Source organism: Cololabis saira, chromosome 9 (assembly GCF_033807715.1).
Source record: "Cololabis saira isolate AMF1-May2022 chromosome 9, fColSai1.1, whole genome shotgun sequence".
Taxonomy (NCBI): domain Eukaryota; kingdom Metazoa; phylum Chordata; class Actinopteri; order Beloniformes; family Belonidae; genus Cololabis; species Cololabis saira.
In genome coordinates, this window is record NC_084595.1 from 11090997 (window position 1) to 11114835 (window position 23839).

The following is a 23839-nucleotide window of genomic DNA, read 5'->3' on the forward strand; positions in this document are numbered from 1 at the left end:
ATGTTTTTCTCACATTTATGAGTTTCTATGAGTTCATGGGCTTGTTTTAGTTCTGCCTGGTTAAAAAAGAAAAGTACAAAGGCTTGAAATTTTGTGCTACTTGTGCTTAATTTATTTTTTTATTCTGTTAAAATTTGTATTTTATTACTATTTTATTGATCATTTTAGTATGTTAGTGATTTTATTGTTTCTACACTGGGTACTGTTTTTCTTTTGGTATTGTTTTATTTTCTTGTATGCTGTACAGCACTTTGGTCGACCTCGGTCGTTTTTTAAATGTGCTTTATAAATAAAATTGACATTGACATTGTTATTTTTACTGTACTTGAATTTACTTTAAGATTATCTTAATTTAAGATATTTTTTTATTAATTTTAATTTATTTTATTGATTTAATTTGCCTGAAGATGATTATTTTGTACTTTTGTCTGTTTGAATGGTTGTGTTAAAAAAATAAATCAGACGTTACTCAACACTTACTCAGTACTTGAGTAGTTTTTTCACCAAGTACTTTTTTACTTTTACTCAAGTAATTATTTGGATGACTACTTTTTACTTCTACTTGAGTCATATTATTCTAAAGTAACAGTACTTTTACTTGAGTACAATTTTTAGCTACTCTACCCAGCTCTGCTTATTTCTCATCCTGAGGTAAAGCAACTTCATCACACAAAGATGACGACAAAGAAGTGGCTGTTCAATGGTTCTTTATAACTTCTGGTGTTGCCAGAAAAACAATAAAGCAACATAAAACCACCAGACAACATTTTCTTACAACTGATTATCAACATAGTGTGCCCTTAATAATACTGCAGCTCAGTGCCTTTTACACACAAACACAGTTATATACTGTATATATTTAGCTTTTGCTTTGCCAGGGGGTCGTTTCAACGCTGCATGGAGTGTGATTGAGACGTTCTCACAGGCAAATCTGCAACATTTTGTTCTGTTTGAAGAAAACATAATAATAAAATAAAAAAAAGGCAACCAGTTCAGAGGAACTTTTTTTAGTATATTCAAGTAAAGGAGAAAAAAAAGTCAAATAAATGTGGCATGATATAGAGAGCTATTCACATTTGCTAGGCTTGTTGATCTAAAGCCGTAGACCTGGAAGGCGTAGGTCCCCAAACTATGTAACATGTCCATCCTGGCTGCATCATGTGGAGGAGGAATGTGCTTCCTAGCTTTTGTCAGCCATCTGGTCTCTCCGCAGCCGGCTGGGCTCGGCCTCCATCAATCACTCCACATCAGCACATGTTGGACCTCGTAAAAGAGTCCCAGGGATCACTAAAGCGTGATCAAAACACATTCCGCTTCAAGGATCGCAAGGCTTCAAATCTGCCTCTGCATCTCCTGGAGGTTCCTGTCGGGGAGCAATAAAACACTTGGGCCAGAGGTGTAATTAAACCCGAGACTGCTGGGTGACGATCTTCAGCATTGTGGCATCGCAAAACCTCCTTCGTGTACACAAAACAGAAACTGTTATTGTTGCAGGCTCCTGTGCAAACTTTAAATCACTGAGCGTTTAATGCAGATGTACACACTTGTGGAGAGGCGGAGGCCTCTGGATCTGCTACCGATACCAGCTGGTAGCTTCGCCAGACCCCAATCAAAAGTGTTTATTCGCCTTCACGAGACACATAAGGGAGATCAACTACAGCTTCCATGCCCGTCGCTTTTAATCTTCCTTCAGGGGCAGAGACGAGAAGGACCTGGTTTTAGAAAAGGGCTCCAGGTGCCTGCTAGGGACCGCCTACCGCTGTTTCAAATGTCACATTTTCAGTTGCAGAAGCCGTCAGCTAAACTCTTAAGGCAAGAAATTAGTGTGGTATACAAAACAGCTTATCTCAGTGCAGCTACTTACTGTGTGTGCAATAAATTCATAGACACTCAAGACACTAAAATAGCAGTGACCTCACGGAAACTATGCAAATAAATACAGAGATCTCGCAATGTTGAGCCCCGATCAACACACAGCAGTTGGAGAGCTTTAACAGTAAAGACGCAGACTGAATCTAGCTAATAGCTTCTTTTATTGTGCTACAACTCATCTCTAGTGATGTTTAATTGTATATTTAAAAAAAAAAACCTGTGTCATCCCGCAAAGAATGCACAATATTATATAAGTCAGACGCAGAATCCAGTTATCATTAATATGCAAAATAGCTTTGCAAAGTTTGCAGATGTTTCACGTTTGACATTTTGGGAATCATGCTAATTTACCTTTTTTTGGAGGTTATACAAGGAGATCAAGACTATACCTTTGTCTCAATGCTAAATATGAAGCTACAGCCAGATGTAGGGACCGTTCATTAAATCTGGAGGGCTCCAGCTCTGCTCGGCCGCGATGCTGCGCTAATTAATAAATGGCTTAATCTGCACAAAAACTTTGAGGGAGCTTCTAAGAAGCCACAGATTCAGTCCAAGAAAAACAGTCGCTCGTAAAAACCCCAAGATGTGGCATTCACATAAATGAGATATAACGTTGTATTAATCATGAGGGGTGGTGGTATGCGTACTTTACTACCCTGGACAAGAGTCAGAATACTTTACTTCTTGTTTCTTTCCAGGATTGATGCTAAAATCTAATCCGCGTCAGGCCTGAGACGCGCATTGATCAAAACAAAGAAGTTATGTTTACATCCCATCCAGCTCTTGGCAGGAAAGAGAACAAATACCCAAAATGTCAAAACAGCAAACTTTAAATGGCACTGGCCTACTTAACGCCTGCGTCTGGACCTACGACGGCCGCTCTGCTGGGGGAAACCAGAGATCTGAGGTTGAGAAACCGACGTTTCTTTTCACGCCACCAGCCTCTCTGGTCTAACCAGAGCTCATCTTTTACGGGGAAATCCATTTCACTAAAGACTCCATCCTGCTCACTCGCATCTAGGTAATGTTTAAATATTGCTGTGGGCTCTATGTGCCAAATGAGAGAAGTCGAAATGCAAGTTGGCAAACAAAGCCCTACTAAACGCAATCATATGCATTTATACAGTTAACTCAAGCATTCAGGGCTTCACACACACCACATGAACATTAGTCCACCTTTATAAAAATGATTAGTGAAAACCTATCAAAGGCTGTTAGTGTTTTTTAGCGTGTTAACGTGTAATGAATCTAACAGGCGTTTGTGCTTGAAAAGCATCAGCTTGTCTGGCGAAGTTGCCAATCAAATGACTCCGAGACATATTTGGCAACACGTTAAATCTTCAGCTTCACAAACTGCGGTCACAGAGCTCATTTCCTGGTCCTCCCCTGCATCAAACTCACAGGCACTTTATCTGTTGAAAAAGGCATCTGGATCATACTGTTGGGTCTGGAAAACTCGGTGCAACAAAACACAAAAAAAAAAAACTAAGAACAACAGAAGAGGCCCGGTCTGTCTGAAGCGCGTTCAGAGGGAGTTGTTGGGGCCATGAGGGATTTCCAACATTACTAGCCTTTGGTTATTGTGTAAAAACAGAACGTGAAGTGGAACAGATCCAATAAATATTCAGTCAAAAAAGAAAAAGAAAAAGACAGACGATTGATTAAACGTTTTTCTGCAAAGAAACCTGATTAAAGTCAGATTTGAACGAATTCCCCTTCAACAGACCGCAACATCCTGGAAACATAGTAGGATGTGGAGAAATGTGTGTGGGACAGAAGCCAGATTGAAGGCACTGAGACTTGGTTTCTTTCTCACGTAGCTTCCTCAGACATGAGCTGAAGGTCGAGACGATCCACAGGATCTCACCGCAGGTCAGCGTGTCCTCGGCTGACCAGGTGCTCACCAGCCGCTTCTCACGGCTTTTTAGTGTAACAGTAAACGTATGAACAGCCGTGTGCATGTCCGTTGAAGTTCAGGTCTGCCGTTCACCGTTCAGACATGCAGCGTGACCAGGTGTTGCTGTGATGTGAGGGGGGGGGGGCAGTGAGGTAAGACAGTTGATGGTGGGACTGACAGGTCGTCGAGAGCCCGGGAAGGTCGACGCGGCTCTGATTGTGCTGCGGGTGCAGGGTGAGCCACTCGGTGCAGTCAGGTCTCAAAGTACTTGTAGATGGCTGTAACATACGTCATGACGCTTTGCCAGTCCGGCCTCTCTGTGTGCACCATCTCATTAATGTCCTGGAATAGAGGGAAAGAGAAATAAACTCTTGAGATTATTCCAGATATTACAATCAATTGATCACATGATAAAACAACAGGTAAAGTACCCACAATGACAGTAGATCATTGTCAGAACTAGGGCTGCAACGATTCGTCGACAAAAATCGATAACCAAAATTGTCGACGATGAATTTCATTGTCGACAATTGTCGCCAGACGTGTTTTTCCAATGGAGTGAGGCATCTCACTTCAATACAATCTCTGCCGAGAGTTGCTCATGCACAATAGCGTCTCCGCCGAGCGGTAGCAGGTAAACAAAAATGACGGCGTCCTGTGCAGCAGCTGCGCGTAATAAAACTTCAAAAGTTTGGGAGCATTTTAGCCTGGACACGGCGAATAAAAAGATCACTTTCAAAGTTTGCAAAGCAGACCTTGCTTATCACGGGAGCACGTCGGTAATGCACGAGCATTTGAAGAGAAAGCACGTCGTGTTGAACGAAACGGACTCGCCTTGGTAGGATATTAAGCGTATTTTGCCTTTAAAAGAGAGCTTTAACGTTATGCCTGACTGTGCCTGACAAAAGTATTTTAAAATAAATGCATGCAGTCCAAAGAAGTTGAATAAAATATCTATTTTTCATTGATACCCATCCTTCTTGCGTTTATTATCATTTGCCACATAATTAAAGCAACCTCATACTAAATTTAAGAAAAAAATACTAATTATCCGATTAGTCGACTAATCGTTTCAATAGTCGGTGACTAGTCGACTATTAAAATAGTCGTTAGTAGCAGCCCTAGTCAGAACTCAGCGAGCCAAGTTTATCTGTGCAGCACATTTCATGTACAAGACGATTCAAAGCGCTTTACATAAGGGGGCACGGTGGCGCAGCTGGTAGCACAGCCACCTCACAGCTAGAAGGTCAGGGATGTATTTCAGAGATATAGAAACCAACCGCAGAATTTTAAAATGTATTCTGTGACAGACAGAAAGCCAGTGTAAAGATGTAAGAACTGGAGTTATATGGTCCACTCAGGTCGGGGGTCGGCAACCCGCGGTTCTAGAGCCGCATGCGGCTCTTTAGTGCCGCCCTAGTGGCTCCTGGAGCCACTAGGGCATTTAAAAAATTCAAACATTTAAAAATGTTTGACCTTTTTTTCCCTTTTTTTCTTTTATTTTTTTTCCCTTTTTTTTCTTCCTTTTTCCTTTTTTAATCTCGACAATCTTGACTTTTTTCTTAAGATTGTACTTCAACATTAATCTCGACATTTCTTCTTTTTTCTCGACATTTCAACTTTTTTCTCAACCATTCGACTTTTTTCTCGACATTTCGACTATTTCCTCGACATTTTGACTTCTTTCTCAACATTTTGACTTTTTTCTCAACATTTTGACTATTTTCTCAACATTTTGACTTTTTTCTCAACATTTCGCCTTTCGCCATTTGCGTTCATTCTAAGGCTTATACAAGCCTTTTCATTTTTTTTGGCTCAAGACATATTTGTTTTTTGTGTTTTTGGTCCAATACGGCTCTTTCAACATTTTGGGTTGCCGACCCCTGCTCTAGGTCTTAGTGAGGACTCGGGTCTCTAGGCTTGATTTTGTCTTTAACGATGCCTACGCAGACTGACGGGTGAAGTTTATGAGGTTAAAAGCAGAACAACAAACACTACAGTTTGCAACTATACTGAAGTTCATATCTTGGTAATGATTACGATCAGTTACACAGGAGGTGAAAACTCTTTGTATTTTGAGTGTCAAGCGGCTTCTCTGAAAGGAGCCGGTACGCTTACCAAAGTGCATTTGATGCCGACGCTCTCTGCAGCCTGGAACGCTAAGGTGAAGTTCCTCCTCTGGGGAGAAAAGTGAGGGTTTAGTAAACATGTAACATGATCATCAAAGTCTGCCACCTCCCTCCAAACTCTACTTGCCTTATCTTGGCTGGTGAGCTCGTGGTAAGGGATGTGTGCGGGTAGATAGGTGTGGAGCAACGCGCAGAAGGCAAGGCCATCGTTCCAGCTGCTGCTGAAGTTAGTGATGTCAATGTTCTGAAAGGCAAAGTTAGGATCATTTAAACGTTGATGCAGACTTCACAGAAATACAGTAACCAAAATAGAAAAAGAGGAGGGTGTAACGCCTCCTGCCACTGAGCAGATTCCTACATGGCTTCAGATATATTATGGTCACCATAAATTCTGCTGTCGTGAAACCCTTAAAAATGATTTACCCACAAAGAGCAGTAGATCAGTACGATGACAGCGATGGGGTTTTGAATCGTGTATCAACATTACTCATCCATATCACATCCATCATCACTTCCACCATCAACCACGAGTGACCGCCACAGAGGATCCGTGTAACGAGATGCTCAGATCGCCTCAATTTAGGAACAATGATGTTCCAGGTAACGCAGGGGGCCTGGTGGAAGCTGAGTGTTTTTGACAGAGTGGTGCCCACAGGATGTACTTAATGTTGCACACTTCCTGGAGAGGGCAGAAGTTGCTGTGGTAACCATCGTTTACTTTCCTGTTCAGTTATTTAAATCATTTTTTATGTTTAAGCATCTCTGCTCAGTCGAACAGCCATTCAAAAATAGAGCAGACCGCAGTCGACGTCTGCAATAAATTGGGAGCCCCAACAACGGTCTGCATCTCCAGCCACATTATCACAAGTAGGCCTGTGTTGAAAAAATTCATTTTCCAATTCTAAATCGATTCTCATATGGATTCCTAAAAATCGATTCTAATGGCTAAAGATCGATTTTTTATAATTTTTTTTGCTCATCATTACATTTTCGCCCGGTGAACTTTATTCCCAGTAGTCGGACACAGTTTGTCATGACACTTCTGAAGAATGCCTGGTGCTTCATGGCAATATGTGTGTCTAATAAATTAGACAAGCTAAAATGATTTGTTTACTGCATGAGCTGTTGCAATTTCTTTCATTTTTCATCGGATCGAAGCAAATCTTGATAATCGATTCTGAATCTTAAGAATCGGAATCGAATCGATTCTTGACATTTGAATCGATACCCAGCCTTAATCACAAGTGATTTTAACTGGACACAAAAACATTCAAGATGCCTTTCATCTCAATTTTACAAGGACAAAAGACAATTCCTGGTACATGTCAGGACATTTAATCCATTCTGTAGCCAACTTTTGTACAAGAATCTCCAATATTATGTTAATTACAGCTGGCACAAGGGACACATTTCTGATCAATTTGAAATCAACACGGGAGGGGGAAAGGGAACATGAAGGATAATCCACAATGCATGAACAGTAGCTTTACTATTATATAAAAAAAACAAAGCACAGGAACCGTGTGTTGGCCCAGAACTCTAAAATTCTTGGTATTGAACCACACATCATCATCAGTGACCGGTAACCACAGGCTGTCAAACCAACAAAGAAACCTGAAGGGTTTTTATACATGCGAGCTGAGGCTGCAGTTCATGAAGGTGCAGCAGATTTGCTGTAGGAGTAGCCTGTCTCGTTAACAAAAGAATTGTAATCAACTTAACTGGTTTTCATTGTTTTTATCTAATCAAGTGATTGGAAACATTCCCCAAAATAAACAGGTAGAATTCCACGACGCCGTGGTTGTAGGTCTGTCCAACTGTCCCGACTTATTTGGGGTTGCCGTTTCTCTGATGATATGAGTATCGTAAAGAAACATGCAAGAACACGCTCTCTACTTATCTTCAATCACATAAACCAATGGGAGAGAAAACTGTGCAGTATTTCGGTGTTTGTAACTGTAGCTCTCTCAAACATGTTTACTACTACTAAATTACAAATCTGCCTCAGGAAGAAGTGAAAAACCTTTTTTTTTTTTTTAAGGCTCTGTTATGCGGCGACCTCAGTCCCCTTTTATCAGATTGAGGATTCCTTTTATTGAGTATTCAGGATTTGGAAGATGACACAGACCAAGAATGACTGGCATGTGATGGTTACACAGATAACATCCAAGCAACAGCAGTTGTGACCTGTGAAGGCAGGAAACCAGCTCAACTTAAGTCTTTGCATAACAGTTCTAACCTCCTGTTAAGATCTTGTGTCTTTATTAACCACAACACAAGCAGGACTATTGATTGTAGGGAAAGAAAGAAAATAACACCACCAGCAGCTCGTGCAACCCTGCAGGCACCAGCCTACGGCGACAACGAGTCAGTTTAAGGGTTTCTGTCATTTTAACGGAAAAACTTTCCATTTATTCCTGCTCTCTGTCCGCTGGTGTTCATACCTGATAGCCTTCGGTCTTCTTTTGGCACCACTTCAACAAAGCATTCCTCTTGGAGCCGCCATACTCCCTGGATAGTGCAGATAGCGGGTCCTTTCTCTCCTCTCTGTTACAGAGCCACAGAAAAGAAACCTAATCAAATACTCCAGCGCCGATTACTACATAACATAGGCAATGGTAAGGTAGGGGTAATGCAGGCAGCTTAATCAGACAAGAAAAGCTGTGATGTTGATGCCAAACCAGAAACCGGATACATTAAAACTACGAAACAACATGGAAACCAGGGTGGCGTGTCATTTTACTGTGAGCATGAAACCTACTACCGGTACTATGGACAGTAGGAATGGGTGATATTTTACCGTTCATGATATACCGTCAAAAAAATTACCCACGGTAAGAATTTGTCATCTTGCGTTAAAAACCATAAATTCCCGTTGATGATGTTTTTGTGTAAAGATGATTTATGGTTCTGCGTTAAATTGATGCAGAAGGAAGGAAGGAAGGAAGGAAGGAAGGAAGGAAGGAAGGAAGGAAGGAAGGAAGGAAGGAAGGAAGGAAGGAAGGAAATGAGCCTGAAAGAAAGAAAGAAAGAAAAAAAATGAGCCTGAAAGAAAGAAAGAAATGAGCCTGAAAGAAAGAAAGAAAGAAAGAAATGAGAAAGAAAGAAAGAAAGAAATGAGAAAGAAAGAAAGAAAGAAATGAGCCTGAAAGAAAGAAAGAAATGAGCCTGAAAGAAAGAAAGAAATGAGCCTGAAAGAAAGAAAGAAAGAAAGAAATGAGCCTGAAAGAAAGAAAGAAATGAGCCTGAAAGAAAGAAAGAAATGAGCCTGAAAGAAAGAAAGAAAGAAAGAAATGAGCCTGAAAGAAAGAAAGAAAGAAAGAAATGAGCCTGAAAGAAAGAAAGAAAGAAAGAAATGAGCCTGAATGAAAGAAAGAAAGAAAGAAATGAGCCTGAATGAAAGAAAGAAAGAAAGAAATGAGCCTGAATGAAAGAAAGAAAGAAAGAAATGAGCCTGAATGAAAGAAATGAGCCTGAAAGAAAGAAAGAAAGAAAGAAAGAAAGAAAGAAAGAAAGAAAGAAAGAAAGAAAGAAAGAAAGAAAGAAAGAAAGAAAGAAAGAAAGAAAGAAAGAAAGAAAGAAAGAAAGATTCCCGTTGATGAAGTTTTTGTGTAACAAACATGGCGGATCTGAGAGCGAGATAGATTTATAGTTAAAAAGATAGAGTTGAATTGTTTTTTTTTTATCGTAATTTTTATCGTTATCGGGATAAATGCCAGAAATTATCGTGATACATTTACATTAACATGTAGTACCTGAGGCGACTGCGTGTTGTGGGGGTGATGGAGGCCGTGGGGGAGGACGAGGACAGAGACAGCGGGGAAGAGGCTGCACTCAGAGCCATCAGGGAGGACGAGGAGCCTCCATCTGCAGCAGACATGTCCCTCTTGATCTCCTCACTGCTCCTGCGTGACACTGTTCACGGCAAAGAGGATGACACACAATGGTCGTTTGTTTTTAAAGCCCCCCCCCGCCCAACCGAGTTGCTGAAAAACATTTCCCATTGTAAAGGTAGGAATTTAACAAGCATCTCCAACCTGAAATGGCTTTGGCGGAGTCCATGTTGGAAACCCTCTGGAGGGCAGGCGGCGGCCGGGTCGCTGAGGTTCCCCTGAGAAGGTGCTCAGCTGTGGATCCATCATAACAATTATGTCACGTTAAGAGGGATCATATGACCCACTTCCTCTGTAATTAAATGTAACCAGGGTCAGTAGAAGGCCATATCCCAGCTCCTCTGGGTTCAGGGAATACCAGCACACGAGCCCGACTGGCTTACCAGGAAAATAATGATAAATCAAACAAAAGTAAACGAAACGTTGGAGGCTATGGCTGAGTCCGCACGTCCACATGAAACACTTGAACCCATAACTCTTGAGAATAGACCAAGTGCTTCATTATTCTCCTCTTTTCATCCCCTAAACAAACTGGAAACGTGCTCTCTCCCAACTCTGACTTCTGGGATCATTCCTGTGATCAGATCACATGAATGATTTCCTGTGGTTTTGCATGTACATACCTTCATTTCAGGAAATATCAGGTCTTAAATGAAGTTAAACATTTACCTGGCATGGACATATCCGTGTAGCTGGGCCTCTTGTCACTCAGGGATGACAGGGGCTTGGCCGCTGATATAGACCCAGATATGGAGTGTCTCTGAAACGGCAAAAAGAAGTTCTTGTTTCTGTGTAACGTCAACCAAATGATGCTTGTTTTAGATCTCTGAAGCAGAAGTGAAAAATCAATAGAAAGACTTCATATTCATATGTGTTGTATTCATATGTAATTCATATGTCATAAGCTTCTGCCTATGCCTTTTCAGTTATTGTTCAACACATTTTTTTTGGTTTAATAGTTAATGCTGTGTACAATGTTTTTTTTGGTGTTGTTTTTGTGTTGCAATGACTGAATAAACTTCATTCATTCATTCATTCATATGTGTTGTATTCATATGGGATTCTCTTCTTCTATTGATTTGTCTATGGTATGAACTCAAAGTATCACAAAGGTTTTCTCACCAACTTAATTTGTTTATATGTACGCATTTTTATATTTCAGGGCTGCAACAACTTTCAAAGAAGAACGGGGAAGGTAAAGCTTTACCACTTTGTAAAGTTTCCATTCCTTCTAGCATGACTTAGAGGCGTTACGACTAGGCCTGTGTTGAAAAAAACGATTTCCCAATTCTAAATCGATTCTCATATTAATTCCTAAAAATCGATTCATATGTCTAAAGATCGATTTGTTTCTTTTATTTACGGTATTTATGTATTTTTTTTTTCATCATTACATTACAACTTTTGGTAATTTTTTTGTTTATCCCCAAAAAAGGAATGTTTTGTTGGACACGAGAATAACTGGTGCCATGTTTTTGCCTTTAAATATGTTTAAAGGTATGAAAACATTAAAGTGTTAGTTTATAATTGCATACATTGTCTATATTTCATTACTTTATATACTGTCTTGGGGTAACATTTGCAAAAAATGCTAAAAACCAAATGCTCAAAAATTAAAAACCAAAATAGACCGAAAATGGAACAAATAAAAACAGAATGAGGGAAAAAATAAAACCGATTTCATCCGTCTCTGTTTCCTCCCTGGATCTGTTTGGTAATTCTGACCCACGATGTTTCTGAAAGCAGTTCTATCAGCATTCTGGGAGCTGATTGGTCCTTACAGCATCATTAGCTGCCAATACTTGCTGTTGAATTTCAATATAATACTAGTATTAATATTTTGCAGAACTACAGTCATATAATTCATGCAACAGCTCAAAAAACAGTTATAATAACACTAACCCAAATCAATATCGGAATCGAATCAAATCTTGATAATCGATTCTGAATCTTAAGAATCAGAATCGATTCTTGACATTTGAATCAATCCACAGCCCTAGTTACGACACAGAGAAGTGAGGGAGACTTTCAAGAGGAGTTTTATCTGACCCGGCTGACCCAGTATGAACCTTCCAGACCATTTTAACTACTGATTTTAATCTATTGTTCTTATTTCTTTCTTTTTTGTTTACATTTTAAAATTATGATTTTCATTTCTACTCTGTGATGTTTTAATGTCTGTAAAGCACTTCGAATCAACTGGTTGTTGAACTGTGCTAAACAAATAAACGTGTCTTATCTTCCTGTAAACACATGTTAAGGTGTGCAACACTACGGGCTTTTCACTGCATTTTCTCTGCAGTTTCTCTGCAGATTCTCTGTCGGGGGCGTCAGGACTGCAAGGACGCCGCTCCGGTACTGTCTTTTTCTTCATTCCCTCCTGTATTGTCCGCAGGATGAGATTTTGCATTGTGTTGTTGGAACAACGGTGGCTTTAAAGCAGAATAATTGCTCTAAAATCTCAATGTGCTCTTCTGCATTCGAGCTGCTATTGCATCAGTGCATATGGAGCGTTGCTGATGACTCCATACTGATGCTAATATTCCTTTATCTTTGTTCCAGAGGAGACCGCATCCATCTCTCCCTTAAACATCTGTAATACTGATTCATCTGACCACAACGTGTTTCCACCATGTGGGAGCCCAAGCCCAGAGATCTAGATCTAAACCTCTGGACAAGGATAACAGAGGCTCCCTTTTTAAGTATGAAGTGACTTTTGGGAATGTATTTTCTTTAAATTGAAGAGTGCAGTTAAGAAAAAGAAGAAAAGAAAAACGTAATATTTTTGTATTTTACATATCATCTCAATTGTTTGTGATTTGCAGTCCTCGCATATATTTTCATGTTTCTAATTACATTTATTTAAAACGTTAAGACTCTCTAAAACATGTTCTTTCCTCATTCGGATTATGCCAGTTTTAATGATGAATAGTAAAGCCAAACACTTTCCTAAAATTATAGACAAAGTTTACAGCTTTTAAAAACAAGTACATAAATAATGAAAGCTTTGTTTTCGTAGACTGCTGTTTTTCATTTGCAAGTTATTTGGCAGCAACAGAATTCACTTTTCGCTCCAGAAAGCATCTACGATGCTCTGACTGGAAAAACCACACAGCTGAAACTGAATGGGATGGGAAACGCGTTCCTACTAAAGCCTGATCTTGTACCTGTATAGGTGAAACTGCAGCTGCCGGGGGCGTCTTCATGGGGCTGGGACTGAGGGGGGTTCGTGGTAACGGAGAAGCTGAAGCTGTTGGAGCCACGGCGGCTCCATTCGGGGAGGGACCTGAATGAACGAGGACAGGACAAGAGTTGACGTGATAGATACAGGGTTTATACAGCAATCCTTATGTTAAATTTAATACCAATTTAATACCTTTTTCACTACCTTCAGATTTAAAAAAAAAAACTGTCACAACATTAAGTGTTAATCACGGACCTTTTAACATTAATACAGATTTTGAACTATAGAACACTATACAGAACAGATTTATAGACTCATTGATGTTGACCAGATGTTTCACATTTATTTCACTTTGTGAATGACAATAAAATAGACTGATTAATGTATTGAATGTAAAAGGTAAAAAATAATACCAATTTAAAAAAAATAATACCTCTGACAGTGAATTTAACACTTTTAATGGCCTTAAATTTGGCAATTTTCGTTTATCACTTTTTAATACTTTTTAAAACCCCGCGGAAACCCTGAGATAACGAATGCTCATCTATTCTGCAGTTTTTGAAAAACTAAACTACCGTATTTTCTGGACTATAAGCCGCTACTTTTTTCATAGGTTTTCAACCATGCAGCTTATACAAAGGTGCGGCTATTCTGTGGATTTTTCTTCCACTGCTCGGGGCGCTCTAACTGGACTTAGAATCAAAACTAAGACAAAATAAAATGAACAGAAGAATACGCTACTTCTTCTTTAGCAGATAGAAGTAGGTACAGTAGAAGCAGATTTAAAACAGATAAATAGATAAATAAATAGATAAATACCGGTTATTTTCTCTTGGTTCTGTCCCGCTTGAATCAGCGAAGTTGCTTCCGTGTTAAAAGACACTGTTAGGAAAGGATCTATTTAAGTACAAACATGTTCATCATTTACAGTTCAAAATCATTCTGTACATGTAGTAAATATCTAATCTAACAACATAAATATCTGCGGCTTGCATATCTTTTTTTTTTTTAATAGAGCGGATGCGGCTTATATGCCGGTGCAGCTTATAGTCCAGAAAATACGGTATTTACAAAGATTAAATTAAACTATGAATAATTAACCATGTACATAAGTGATGTTTCATTATTAAACTGAATCTGTAAAGACACTCGGAGAAAATTATTACTGAAACGAACAGCGACACCAAAATGAGTCAAAGTGAAGCATGTGGTGATTACGTGGTACCTTGTGAGGCGCTATCGAAGCTCTTGATGAGCGTTTTCACCGTGGGGGAGGGCTCTGATGAGGTGGACGAGCGCCTGCTGAGACCCATTCCCTGTCTGAGGGCCGCCAGATCCCTCTCCACTGCATTCATGTAGTTGTACACTCTGCCTCTCTCCTCGTCCTGCCTGGAGAACACAGTCCTGGACTCAGTACCGACAGTCAGAGCTCTTTCGTAAGTAAGCTAAGATGGCTCTTTACTGCTGAATAAGAAGGGCAATTCAACCACCAGACCCATCACAGCTTAATTACCACAAACATCTGGAACATCTCTTCACATTTGTTAAGAAACGTGGGTCAGCGTGACCGATGGACGTCTTCCAGATGTCTGTCTCAAGTTCTTACTTGCGGCTCTTGACCTCGTCCAGCTCCTTCGTCAGCTTCTCGTTCTTCTCCTGGGCTTCCTGCAGCCGGCGCCGCAGGTCGCCTATCTCTTCTTGCGCTTCCGACTTGATGTCATTAGCAATGACAACAGCCGTTTGCAGATCAGCCTGGAACTGACGCCACTCCATAGACTCCTCCTGCACGCACACAAGAAGAAGTTAACAGTAAGGAGCTGGACATTCTGCTAAATTCTTACGGCCACTTTAGGGCTGCAGATCTTTCAAAGCTGGCATGTTGAAGTTCTGATTACGTTTTACTCTTCAGAGCGCTTTGCCATGTCAATCACCTTATAATAATCAAAATGAACACCCCATATTTTTGGTAATTGTCTTAACATGTTGAATGAAATTTAATATTCTGTTTCTCAAATTAAGATATATCTTAAGATGAATAAGCTTAAGACTTTTTAGAAAACCCCAGAGAACTGAAGGAAGTTGAGCTTTCTTGAATCCAATTGCAAAAAAGAATCTACAAAGCATTTCTAACACCATTTTCTTTTTAAACTCATGTCAAGTACAGTGTTGAAATACTGAAATAATGCAGTTCAGTTATTCTCACAGAAGAATATTGTGGCCAAGAGGGGAAAAAGGATTTAAAGTTGTATGCCTATTAGTGCTGTATAACCACCTTGTCCTTCTTACACATGTGCACAAGGTGTGTGGCTGACTTTGTAACACCAACATTTGTTTTTAAATTATGATGTGATAGTTCAACCTGGAGAAAGTAAAAAAAAACAGGAATACGTGCAGAGTTTGATACAGTTTGGTCCATAAATCTATTGGCCTCTCATGTTTACATACTAGGACAAGTTCAGTGAGCCAGTGAAACTAATCAAATGATAAGTGCGGCATGACTAAACTGTGCATGTAAACATACTGACTGAAGCCTCGAAAGGCTAATTCTAAGGTTTAAAAGACAAAAAAAAAAAAAAAAAAGGCCAATTAAAGCACTCTCTTACCCTCAGTCGGCGGTGAAGAATTTTAATCTCTCTCTCCATGTCATGTTTTTGGTCCTGGAGCTTTTTCACTGAGTCTGAAATAAACATGATCTATAAATGATCACTGGCTACTCTCTTGACATGAGCTCAACATTGTTCCCTAAACTTGTAAATGTACGACAGCAAGTTTAGGAACTTAACAAAACTTTGCACTCAGATTACTCTTCAGGTTTCTGGGTCACTTACTCTCAAGGTCGGTTATAATAAGGTTGTCGTGGAGTTTTAGCGCTCGGTGCTGCTCCACTTCGTCTTCCAGCTCAAAGATGGTTTCCTTCATGTCTGCGATCTCCGTCTCTTTCTCCTGCAGCTCAACGCGCTGCTTCTCCAGCGCGCGCTCCTGCTCGGACATTTGCTGCTGCACCTGCTCCTGGAAGTCTCTGTACTCCCTGTCCAGCTGCAGACACAGGATAAGCAGCATCCTTCATTTATTATTAATATCAACAGTTAATTAGGTGATTGAAGCTTTTACAGGGAAACTACACACACTTATAGTTATATTTGTTAATTATAAACACGGAACACGCATCATTCTTTGGAAAAGGTAGATTCTGGAGAACTGACTGGTGTTTTATGTCATTCACAGAATTGGAAACATGTCTTGATTAGGGATGGGCGGTTTGGACTAAAAAATGTATCACGATAATTTCTGGCATTTATCCCGATAACGATAAAAATGACGATAAAAAAATACCAATTCAACTCCACCTTTGTAACTATAAATCTATCACCACATTCAGTCTTTGGAGCCCCCAAATCACTGCTCTAAAATAATACTAAATGCTACTAAACTACACCAATTAAATTGAATTAATAAAAACCAATTAAATGAGTCCACCTGTACTGCAAAACTGTAATGACTCAGATCCGCCATGTTTGTTACACAAACACATATCAACGGGAATTTTTCTTTCTTTCTTTCTTTCTTTCTTTCTTTCTTTCTTTCTTTCTTTCTTTCTTTCTTTCTTTCTTTCTTTCTTTCTTTCTTTCTTTCTTTCTTTCTTTCTTTCTTTCTTTCTTTCTTTCTTTCTTTCTTTCTTTCTTTCTTTCTTTCTTTCTTTCTTTCTTTCTTTCTTTCAGGCTCATTTCTTCCTTCCTTGCTCATATCCTTCCTTCCTTCCTTCCTTGCTCATATCCTTCCTTCCTTCCTTCCTTCCTTCCTTGCTCATATCCTTCCTTCCTTCCTTCCTTCCTTCCTTCCTTCCTTCCTTCCTTCCTTCCTTCCTTCCTTCCTCATATCCTTCTTTACTTCCTTCCTTCCTCATATCCTTCCTTCCTTCCTTCCTCATATCCTTCCTTCTTTCCTCATATCCTTCCTTCCTTCCTTCCTCATATCCTTCCTTCCTTCCTTCCTTGCTCATATCCTTCCTTCCTTCCTTCCTTCCTTCCTTCCTTCCTTCCTTCCTTCCTTCCTTCCTTCCTTCCTTCCTTCCTTCCTTCCTTCCTTCCTTCCTTCCTTCCTTCCTTCCTTCCTTCCTTCCTTCCTTCCTTCCTTCCTTCCTTCCTGTTGTGCGTTGATTTAACACAGAACCATAAATCAGCTTTACACAAAAACGTCATCAACGGGAATTTATCGTTTTTACCGCGAGATGACAAATTCTTACCGTGGGGAATTTTTTTGACGGTATATCGTGAACGGTAACATATCGCCCATTCCTAGTCTTGATGACCCAAAAACTCCTCTATTCTTCCACTCTGCATTAAAGTTTCATTTAGGTCAAAGATCTTAATTTGGCTTCTTATCATTTCTGGAAATCGCCGTCCCGCACAATGTGCGGTTCTGTTTCACGCCTCAAGCTTCAGCTCACCTTGCTGAATGTCTCCTGCAGACGGTTGAGTCCACTGTGGGCTTGTTCCAGCTCTTGCTGCATCTTTGCGGCCTTGGCCTCGGCCTCCTCTTTGCCCAGCCGCACCCCCTCCAGCAGCTGGCAGATGTCATTCTTGTCCCCTGCGGTGTGGAGGGAGTACAGCTCGGCAACCTTCTGTCTCTCCTGGTCCAGCTGGGCTCTGCAGCGGTTCAGTTCCGCCTGGTCGCTGCTCACCGCTGCCTTGTACTCTCCCAGCGCCGCTGCCATGGCAGCTCGATCCTGTCTCTCCGACTCCAAGATGCGCTCCATCTGGTGGTTCCTCTCCTTCAGCGCTCCGATCACCTCCTGGGCCTCTGCGTTGTCCTGCTCTGCCATCTTCAGCGTGTTGGACAGATGTTGTTGCACTCCCAGCAGCTGCTCTCTCTCAAAGCGGGCATTATCTGCCAGCTCCCCGTAGCGCTGCTCCAGTTCCATGTAGCGCCCGCTTTTGATATCCTCCTCCAGCACATAGGCGATGTGATGCTCATCAAGCAGCGAGCGCAGGTATTCAATCTGTCGGCCGTACAGTTCCAACTTGTCGCTCTGCTGGCACAAGGAGTCCATGAGGATGACTTTCTCCTCGCCGAGACGCTCGTTCTCACCGTTCAGCTCCTGGGTTATTTGCTGCAGGTCAGCCAGCTCCTGTAGCGTGGCCTGGAGCTCCTCGGCCGTGCTGTGCTGGTTCTCCTCCATCTGGTGGATGCGCTCCGTCAGACAAGCCACCGCCACCTCGCTCGCGTTGCCGCTGCTGCCTCTCCTCGATCGCTCTGTGCTCGGCGCACACTCCGACTCCGAAGACGAGGAAGCCCCGGAGGGGGCGTCCAGAGCGTCGTCGCTCGAGGTGACGGCCTGGTAAACCTCGCTGGATTCGCTGTCCAGGTTGTCTGCCGAGCCTCCATGCTGGTGTCCCGTGAGCAGATCCTCCAGCGAGCCGGGGGCGGAGCCCTCCACCGAAGACGTCAGAGTTCCCGTGCAGCCGCTCTCGCTGTGTGGACCCGTCGTCAGGTCCGGGCTCAGGGAGAGGTAGTTGAACAGCTTATCGGAACCGTCGAGCCTCTGCTCCAGAGAGAAGCCCAGCGCGTTGAGTCGGTCTTTCAGCATGCGGTTCTCGCTCTTAAGGAGGTTGAGCTCGTCTCTGATGGCCTGATTCTGCTCCTGCAAGAGGATCAGAGTCGACTCCACATCGGCCGCTGTGATGGCTGAAACCTGCGGCTTCTCCTCCTGCCCGGTAACTTCCTGCAGCGACCCGTCCTTCCCGCCCAGGCCCAGCTGGGCCCTCATGTCCCTCAGCTCACCGCGGAGGTGGATGATCTCTACGTCTTTGCTTTTCGCCAAACCAAGCAGGTCTTTCACTTTGGCTTCCAGAGCCACCTTGTCACTGATCTGTCCGTCTGATTTAGATTTGCTCATGCGGCCCTCCGACTCGGATTGGACTTGGTTCCGGGAGCGTTTTCCTGACGCCGCATCTCCTGCCGCGGTCCCTGACGCCTGCTGTTTTTTAGCAGCCGACGTCCTGGACGATCGGAGACGGTCTCGCACAGAATTTGAATCCTTGGAAGTTGTTGATGTCGCACGTTTGGATAAAGTTCCTACGGAGGCAGAAAATGTTAATTTCTAATGAAAGAAAAATATACAGAGACAGTGATTTGAATTAGTGATGCACCGATTGTTCGGTAACCGAAATTGTTCGGCCGAAAATGGCAAAAAAACACTTTCAGTGTTCGGTGGAGTAAGTGGGAAAAAAAACGAACAATTTCTAACGGCGTTGTAATATAAGGAAATAGACTGGCCGCTCCGTCCCGTAACGTTTTGCACCACAAACATAAATCGTTGGCCAACCAAAAAGTAACCACATAAGAATTTTATAACATAACAACATAATGCTGGAAAATTAAAAAAATTTCAGTTTTTTATGTTCAATAAATATTTTCTACCTTGTAATTTTGTAAAAGATTTTTTTCTTTTAAAAGCATGCCTAAATCAAATTTATTTGATTTATGCAATGGTGAAAAAATTGGCAAAATAAATGAAAAACTGCAAAGAACCATGTTCGGTATTGGGCCAAGTGTTTATTATTATTTTCGGTTTCGGCCACAAATTTTCATTTCGGTGCATCACTAATTTGAATGATTTAATCTCCATATACCTGATGTTGTCTTTGGTTTGCCATCTACGTTGCTAGCACTGGTCCCAATAGAGGCAGTCTTCTTAGTCTTAGTGACGGTATTATTTGTTGCAGGATTTCCTCCAGCCATGGCTGCTAAAAGATCGTCATTGCTTTTCACCTGTGTTAACAAAATTCAACATTTTCACGTAAAACAAGAAGATAAAAACCAAATCTGCAGCACCGGGGTGAGTTCTACCTTAGGCAGAGGGGCAGTGATGAGACTTTTGGAGGAAGATTTCCCGGTGCCAGCGGTGGCCACCGCCTCGGGCTTCCCTCGATCCCCGCTGACCTTACTTGCTGCTTGCCGGCCCGACTTCTTCATACTGAGCTCTCTGATGCCGACACATTTACAGCTCAATCTATAGACGAAGAAGAAAGGAGGCAGAGGAGAGGATAGGAGAGGATAGGAGAGGATAGGAGAGGAGAGAAGTAATGCATGTCAGTGTGCAGAGTGATAGCGCCAGTTTTCCATGGAAGAGGAATTCTTTCCACAGAGACTATTCCCAAAGCACCAGAGTTCTTAAAACCTCTTTCTGCTTCCGTGATTACCTCTGTGCTTTGGGAGGTAGGGGCTATTTTTGCATTTTATCTTGATAGCTCCAATTATTACTTAATCTAAAATATTGAAAATGTTATTTCTTCATATTCATCTCACACTTGCGTGTTAAGATAGTTCGCGTTCACTGCAGAAACATCTGGTAGGTGAAAGCTGTGCAAGATATTCTCAAAAGCAGGACTGTAGGATAGACTCAATTAAAAACCTCCTGACCCCAAGCAATACCTCCACTAGATGGCTCTCGTGTGTTTGTCGTAGCTGATGGGATCAGCCCTGCATGTGCCCTTCAGCTGAAACAATCATGACAAGAAAAGGAGTGTGTGGGGGCCGCTGCTGCTGGTATGTGTGTGAAGAGCGGGGGCCTTGCAGCGCACAGAGATGAGGGAGGAAAAGCGCCCTTCAAGCGCTCTCTGGACAATGATCAGCACAACCAAATAAGGAAAACTAGATTCCTTCCCGCATCGAATTAAACGTTCAGAGCATCAAAATTGGTGGCATCTTTTTTGAGGCCAAAAATGTGAGTCCGTTATTGCTACAGAGTGCAGATTTTCATCTCCCGCAGCCAGGAAATGAGTTAGTGCCATGCCTGTGCGAGTTGTACTCATACCAGCTCAGAATCATCCCTACTTCATTTAAACAATTTGACAGTACAGAAAAGATTTCCAATAACAATTTAAACTGGGCAAATTCTTGAGCATATTTCACTGAGCTGCATTTCAAAAAGCGTACAGGATCAATAGCAGATTATACAAACACAATCCATAAAGCGTGTGGATGCTGGAATTGTTATTTCCCCCAGTAAAGTTAATTAATTTGGTGGTGAACAAGGTGTTGATCCTGGCTGTACCTATCTGGACTCTAACAAGAACTGGAGGTAAGTTATGACCAAATCTGTATAGAACCTGATTTGTTGCCACAATAGCAAGGAAAGTGTGACGGGACACATCTGGAGAATGAGATCAAGCACTTTAGCACAAACCTGGATGTCTTGGAGTTCTTCTATGAGGACAAAATTAGATGAAATGGTTTATTGTACACAGGGAAGAAAATAAAAAAAGCTACAATTGACCTTGGAGTCACTGTTCTGCCGTTTCCCTGAACAGAGTTGGTTGTTTGGATATGGATGTAAATATAATCAGGCGCAAGCAGTAAATCAAACTTGAAATAGAACAGCGAGAGCCTTCAATGGGACCACAAATGTTTAGACAATCTGCCAGTAAACCTTAAAAAAAAAACAAAAAGAAAACTAATTAATTCGAAAAATGAGTCAGCCTATCTTTGAACTTTACACTCCTGAAGAATCCAGACCTGATCCTGACTTATTTAGTTTCCATGTGCTGGGCTCTGTCTTAATTCACTGAGAAAAATAAATAAATGAATAAAAATAAATAAATAAGCCGAGAGGCACGAGCTGTGTGACAAAGCACGTACATACTTAGCATGTTCTGCTAATCAATAGGTCTTCATTCCTGTTGATTAACTGATCATCGATACAGAGGGTTTCACAGATTCCTGCAGGGGAGGATTCAGGTGCGTGTGCAAAAGAAGACAATGAACTTCCAGAGGCAATTGTTGCTACCCGGCAATCTGGAAAGAGATATTGGGCCATTTACAAACTAAGTACCGTATTTTCTGGACTATAAGCCGCACCTACAAATAAGCCGCACCCGCTCGATTTTAAAAAAAATTATTTAAAAAAAGGATATACAAGCCGCATCCGCTGTATTTAAAAAAAAAAAGAGATGCAAGCCGCAGATATTTATGTTGTTAGATTAGATATTTACTACATGTACAGAACGATTTTGAACTGTAAATGACGTACATGTTTGTACCTAAATAGATCCTTTCCTAACAGTGTCTTTTAACACGGCAGCAACTTTGATGATTAAAACGGGACAGAACCAAGAGAAAATAACCGGTATTTATTTATCTATTTATCTGTTTGAAATCTGCTTCTACCTACTTTTATCTGCTGAAGAAGAAGTAATGTATTCTTCTTTGCATTTATTTTGTCTTAGTTTTGATTCTAATTCCGGTAGAGCGGTGGAAGAAAAATCCACAGAATAGCCGCACCTTTGTATAAGCCGCATGGTTCAAAACCTATGAAAAAAGTAGCAGCTTATAGTCCAGAAAATACGGTAGACAAAATCGGAGACATGAACGTCGTAGGTGACTAGTCAAAGTTCCCCCATGTCGGTTCATGGCAGTGCACTTAAAAAAACGACTGCTTGAGCACAACTTGTTTAAAAAAGCTGCCCTGTTTAAAAAGAGTATGGCTGTCACAATATTCACTTTTCGTTCGATAATATATAAATTAATTACAATTGGGTTTTTTTCTGCATTCAGTAGTGTTGTTTGTCATTTTTTTATTAGTTTCTAGTGTTTTCCAACCAGTTGTGTCAGTTCTTTCTCCTCTCAGGAAAGTCAGTTTGGAACTAGTCGGCTGAACTTCCAGTTTCGAGGCAAAGCTTCCTGACGGCTGTACAAAACTAGAAGGTTTGGTGAAGTACGTGGATCTGGTCCCCGACCCCGGTCCCACAGATTACATCCAAGACGTTTCCAGGGTGTGAGAACATTCCAGGTTTAAGCCAAATAATTGAGGAAAACCAGGCAACATCAGTGTGCCGGTGTGATGAATTTGTACGACAACAGTCGCGATGAAAGCTGGTAATACAATCTGAATGTTTGTTTTCTATTCGGGGAACAAAAACACAGTTTAACAGTCCTGACAGGTTGCTGTTAAGGATAGCTTTGACCAACGATCAAGATGTAAGGCATGGTACACGCTTAGAGATCTGAATTTACATACCAGCACTCTTAAGATACCAACATTTAAAAGAAATGCTGAGAGGGTTTAACAGATCATGTGTCTTTGAAACAAGCGTGTTGTTATTCTACATCGTTTATTGATACGAGTCCAAACCAACTCGAGCCTCCAGATTATATCGTCTATTAAGGAGTGGACGTTATTCTCAAATATGTGTAACTTATTTAAGTGCCATTTCCAGTTATGATTTTGAATCACTTTATTTATTCTGGCTCATGTTAAATCATTATTTAAGACATTGACTGCGTTTACATGCAGTCAATAACCCTTTTAAAACCTGAATATTGTCAATAACCCGAATTTGCACGGCCATGTAAACACCAATAACCACTTTGAATAACCCGAATTTGCTCATATTCCGGTTTTTAAAAACCCAAATATGACCCCTGGGTTACTCCTTTTAAAACCCGAATATTCAGTCATGTAAACGCCAAACGGAATATCCCCATCAAACGGAACATGAATTTGTTTTCTGCGCATGCTCTGTTCACAAGGAATCTTGGTCTTTTGAGTCCAGGAAGTTCTTATAAACACGGAGAAACGCAAGACCAGGAGGAGACTAATCACTTCATAAATGTAATGAAGGATATGAACATTTCTGCATTTGTAGACGGTAGAAAGTACCGGGATAGCGAGATTTACAAGAAGGTGAGCGAAAATTTGCACGAAGCAGCATTTGTTTTGAATTTGGATACAGGAAGAAGAAGCGGAAATAACGCTAATTGTGTCATCACGTTCTCCGCGCGTCACTGGTTTGATCGGGATATCCCGAATGATTCATTACCATGTATACAGGGATAACCCTGTTGGCTCACGCATGTAAACGGA

At 41.2% G+C, this 23839-nt stretch overlaps 1 protein-coding gene across 4 annotated transcripts in view; it reads right to left on the minus strand.

Annotated features, from left to right (window-relative positions):
• Positions 1 to 698: 698 nt before the first annotated feature.
• The window catches only part of specc1la (sperm antigen with calponin homology and coiled-coil domains 1-like a), a 30393-nt gene continuing 7252 nt past the window's right edge, over positions 699 to 23839 (minus strand). For 2 of the 4 annotated variants that reach the window (XM_061730461.1, XM_061730459.1), the window contains exons 2-17: positions 19825 to 19987; positions 19608 to 19746; positions 17423 to 19050; positions 15804 to 16011; positions 15579 to 15652; positions 14582 to 14757; positions 14201 to 14364; positions 13795 to 13872; positions 12959 to 13077; positions 10461 to 10551; positions 9936 to 10025; positions 9654 to 9813; positions 8343 to 8445; positions 6026 to 6142; positions 5888 to 5947; positions 699 to 4111 (exon numbers count right to left, since the gene is read on the minus strand). In XM_061730461.1, the coding sequence (XP_061586445.1) occupies positions 4022 to 4111; positions 5888 to 5947; positions 6026 to 6142; positions 8343 to 8445; positions 9654 to 9813; positions 9936 to 10025; positions 10461 to 10551; positions 12959 to 13077; positions 13795 to 13872; positions 14201 to 14364; positions 14582 to 14757; positions 15579 to 15652; positions 15804 to 16011; positions 17423 to 19050; positions 19608 to 19746; positions 19825 to 19950 (3423 nt within the window). In that variant the 5' untranslated portion in view covers positions 19951 to 19987 and the 3' untranslated portion in view covers positions 699 to 4021. The remainder of the gene's footprint in view (positions 4112 to 5887; positions 5948 to 6025; positions 6143 to 8342; positions 8446 to 9653; positions 9814 to 9935; positions 10026 to 10460; positions 10552 to 12958; positions 13078 to 13794; positions 13873 to 14200; positions 14365 to 14581; positions 14758 to 15578; positions 15653 to 15803; positions 16012 to 17422; positions 19051 to 19607; positions 19747 to 19824; positions 19988 to 23839) is intronic. The other 2 variants (XM_061730460.1, XM_061730462.1) reach the window with 2 other exon arrangements.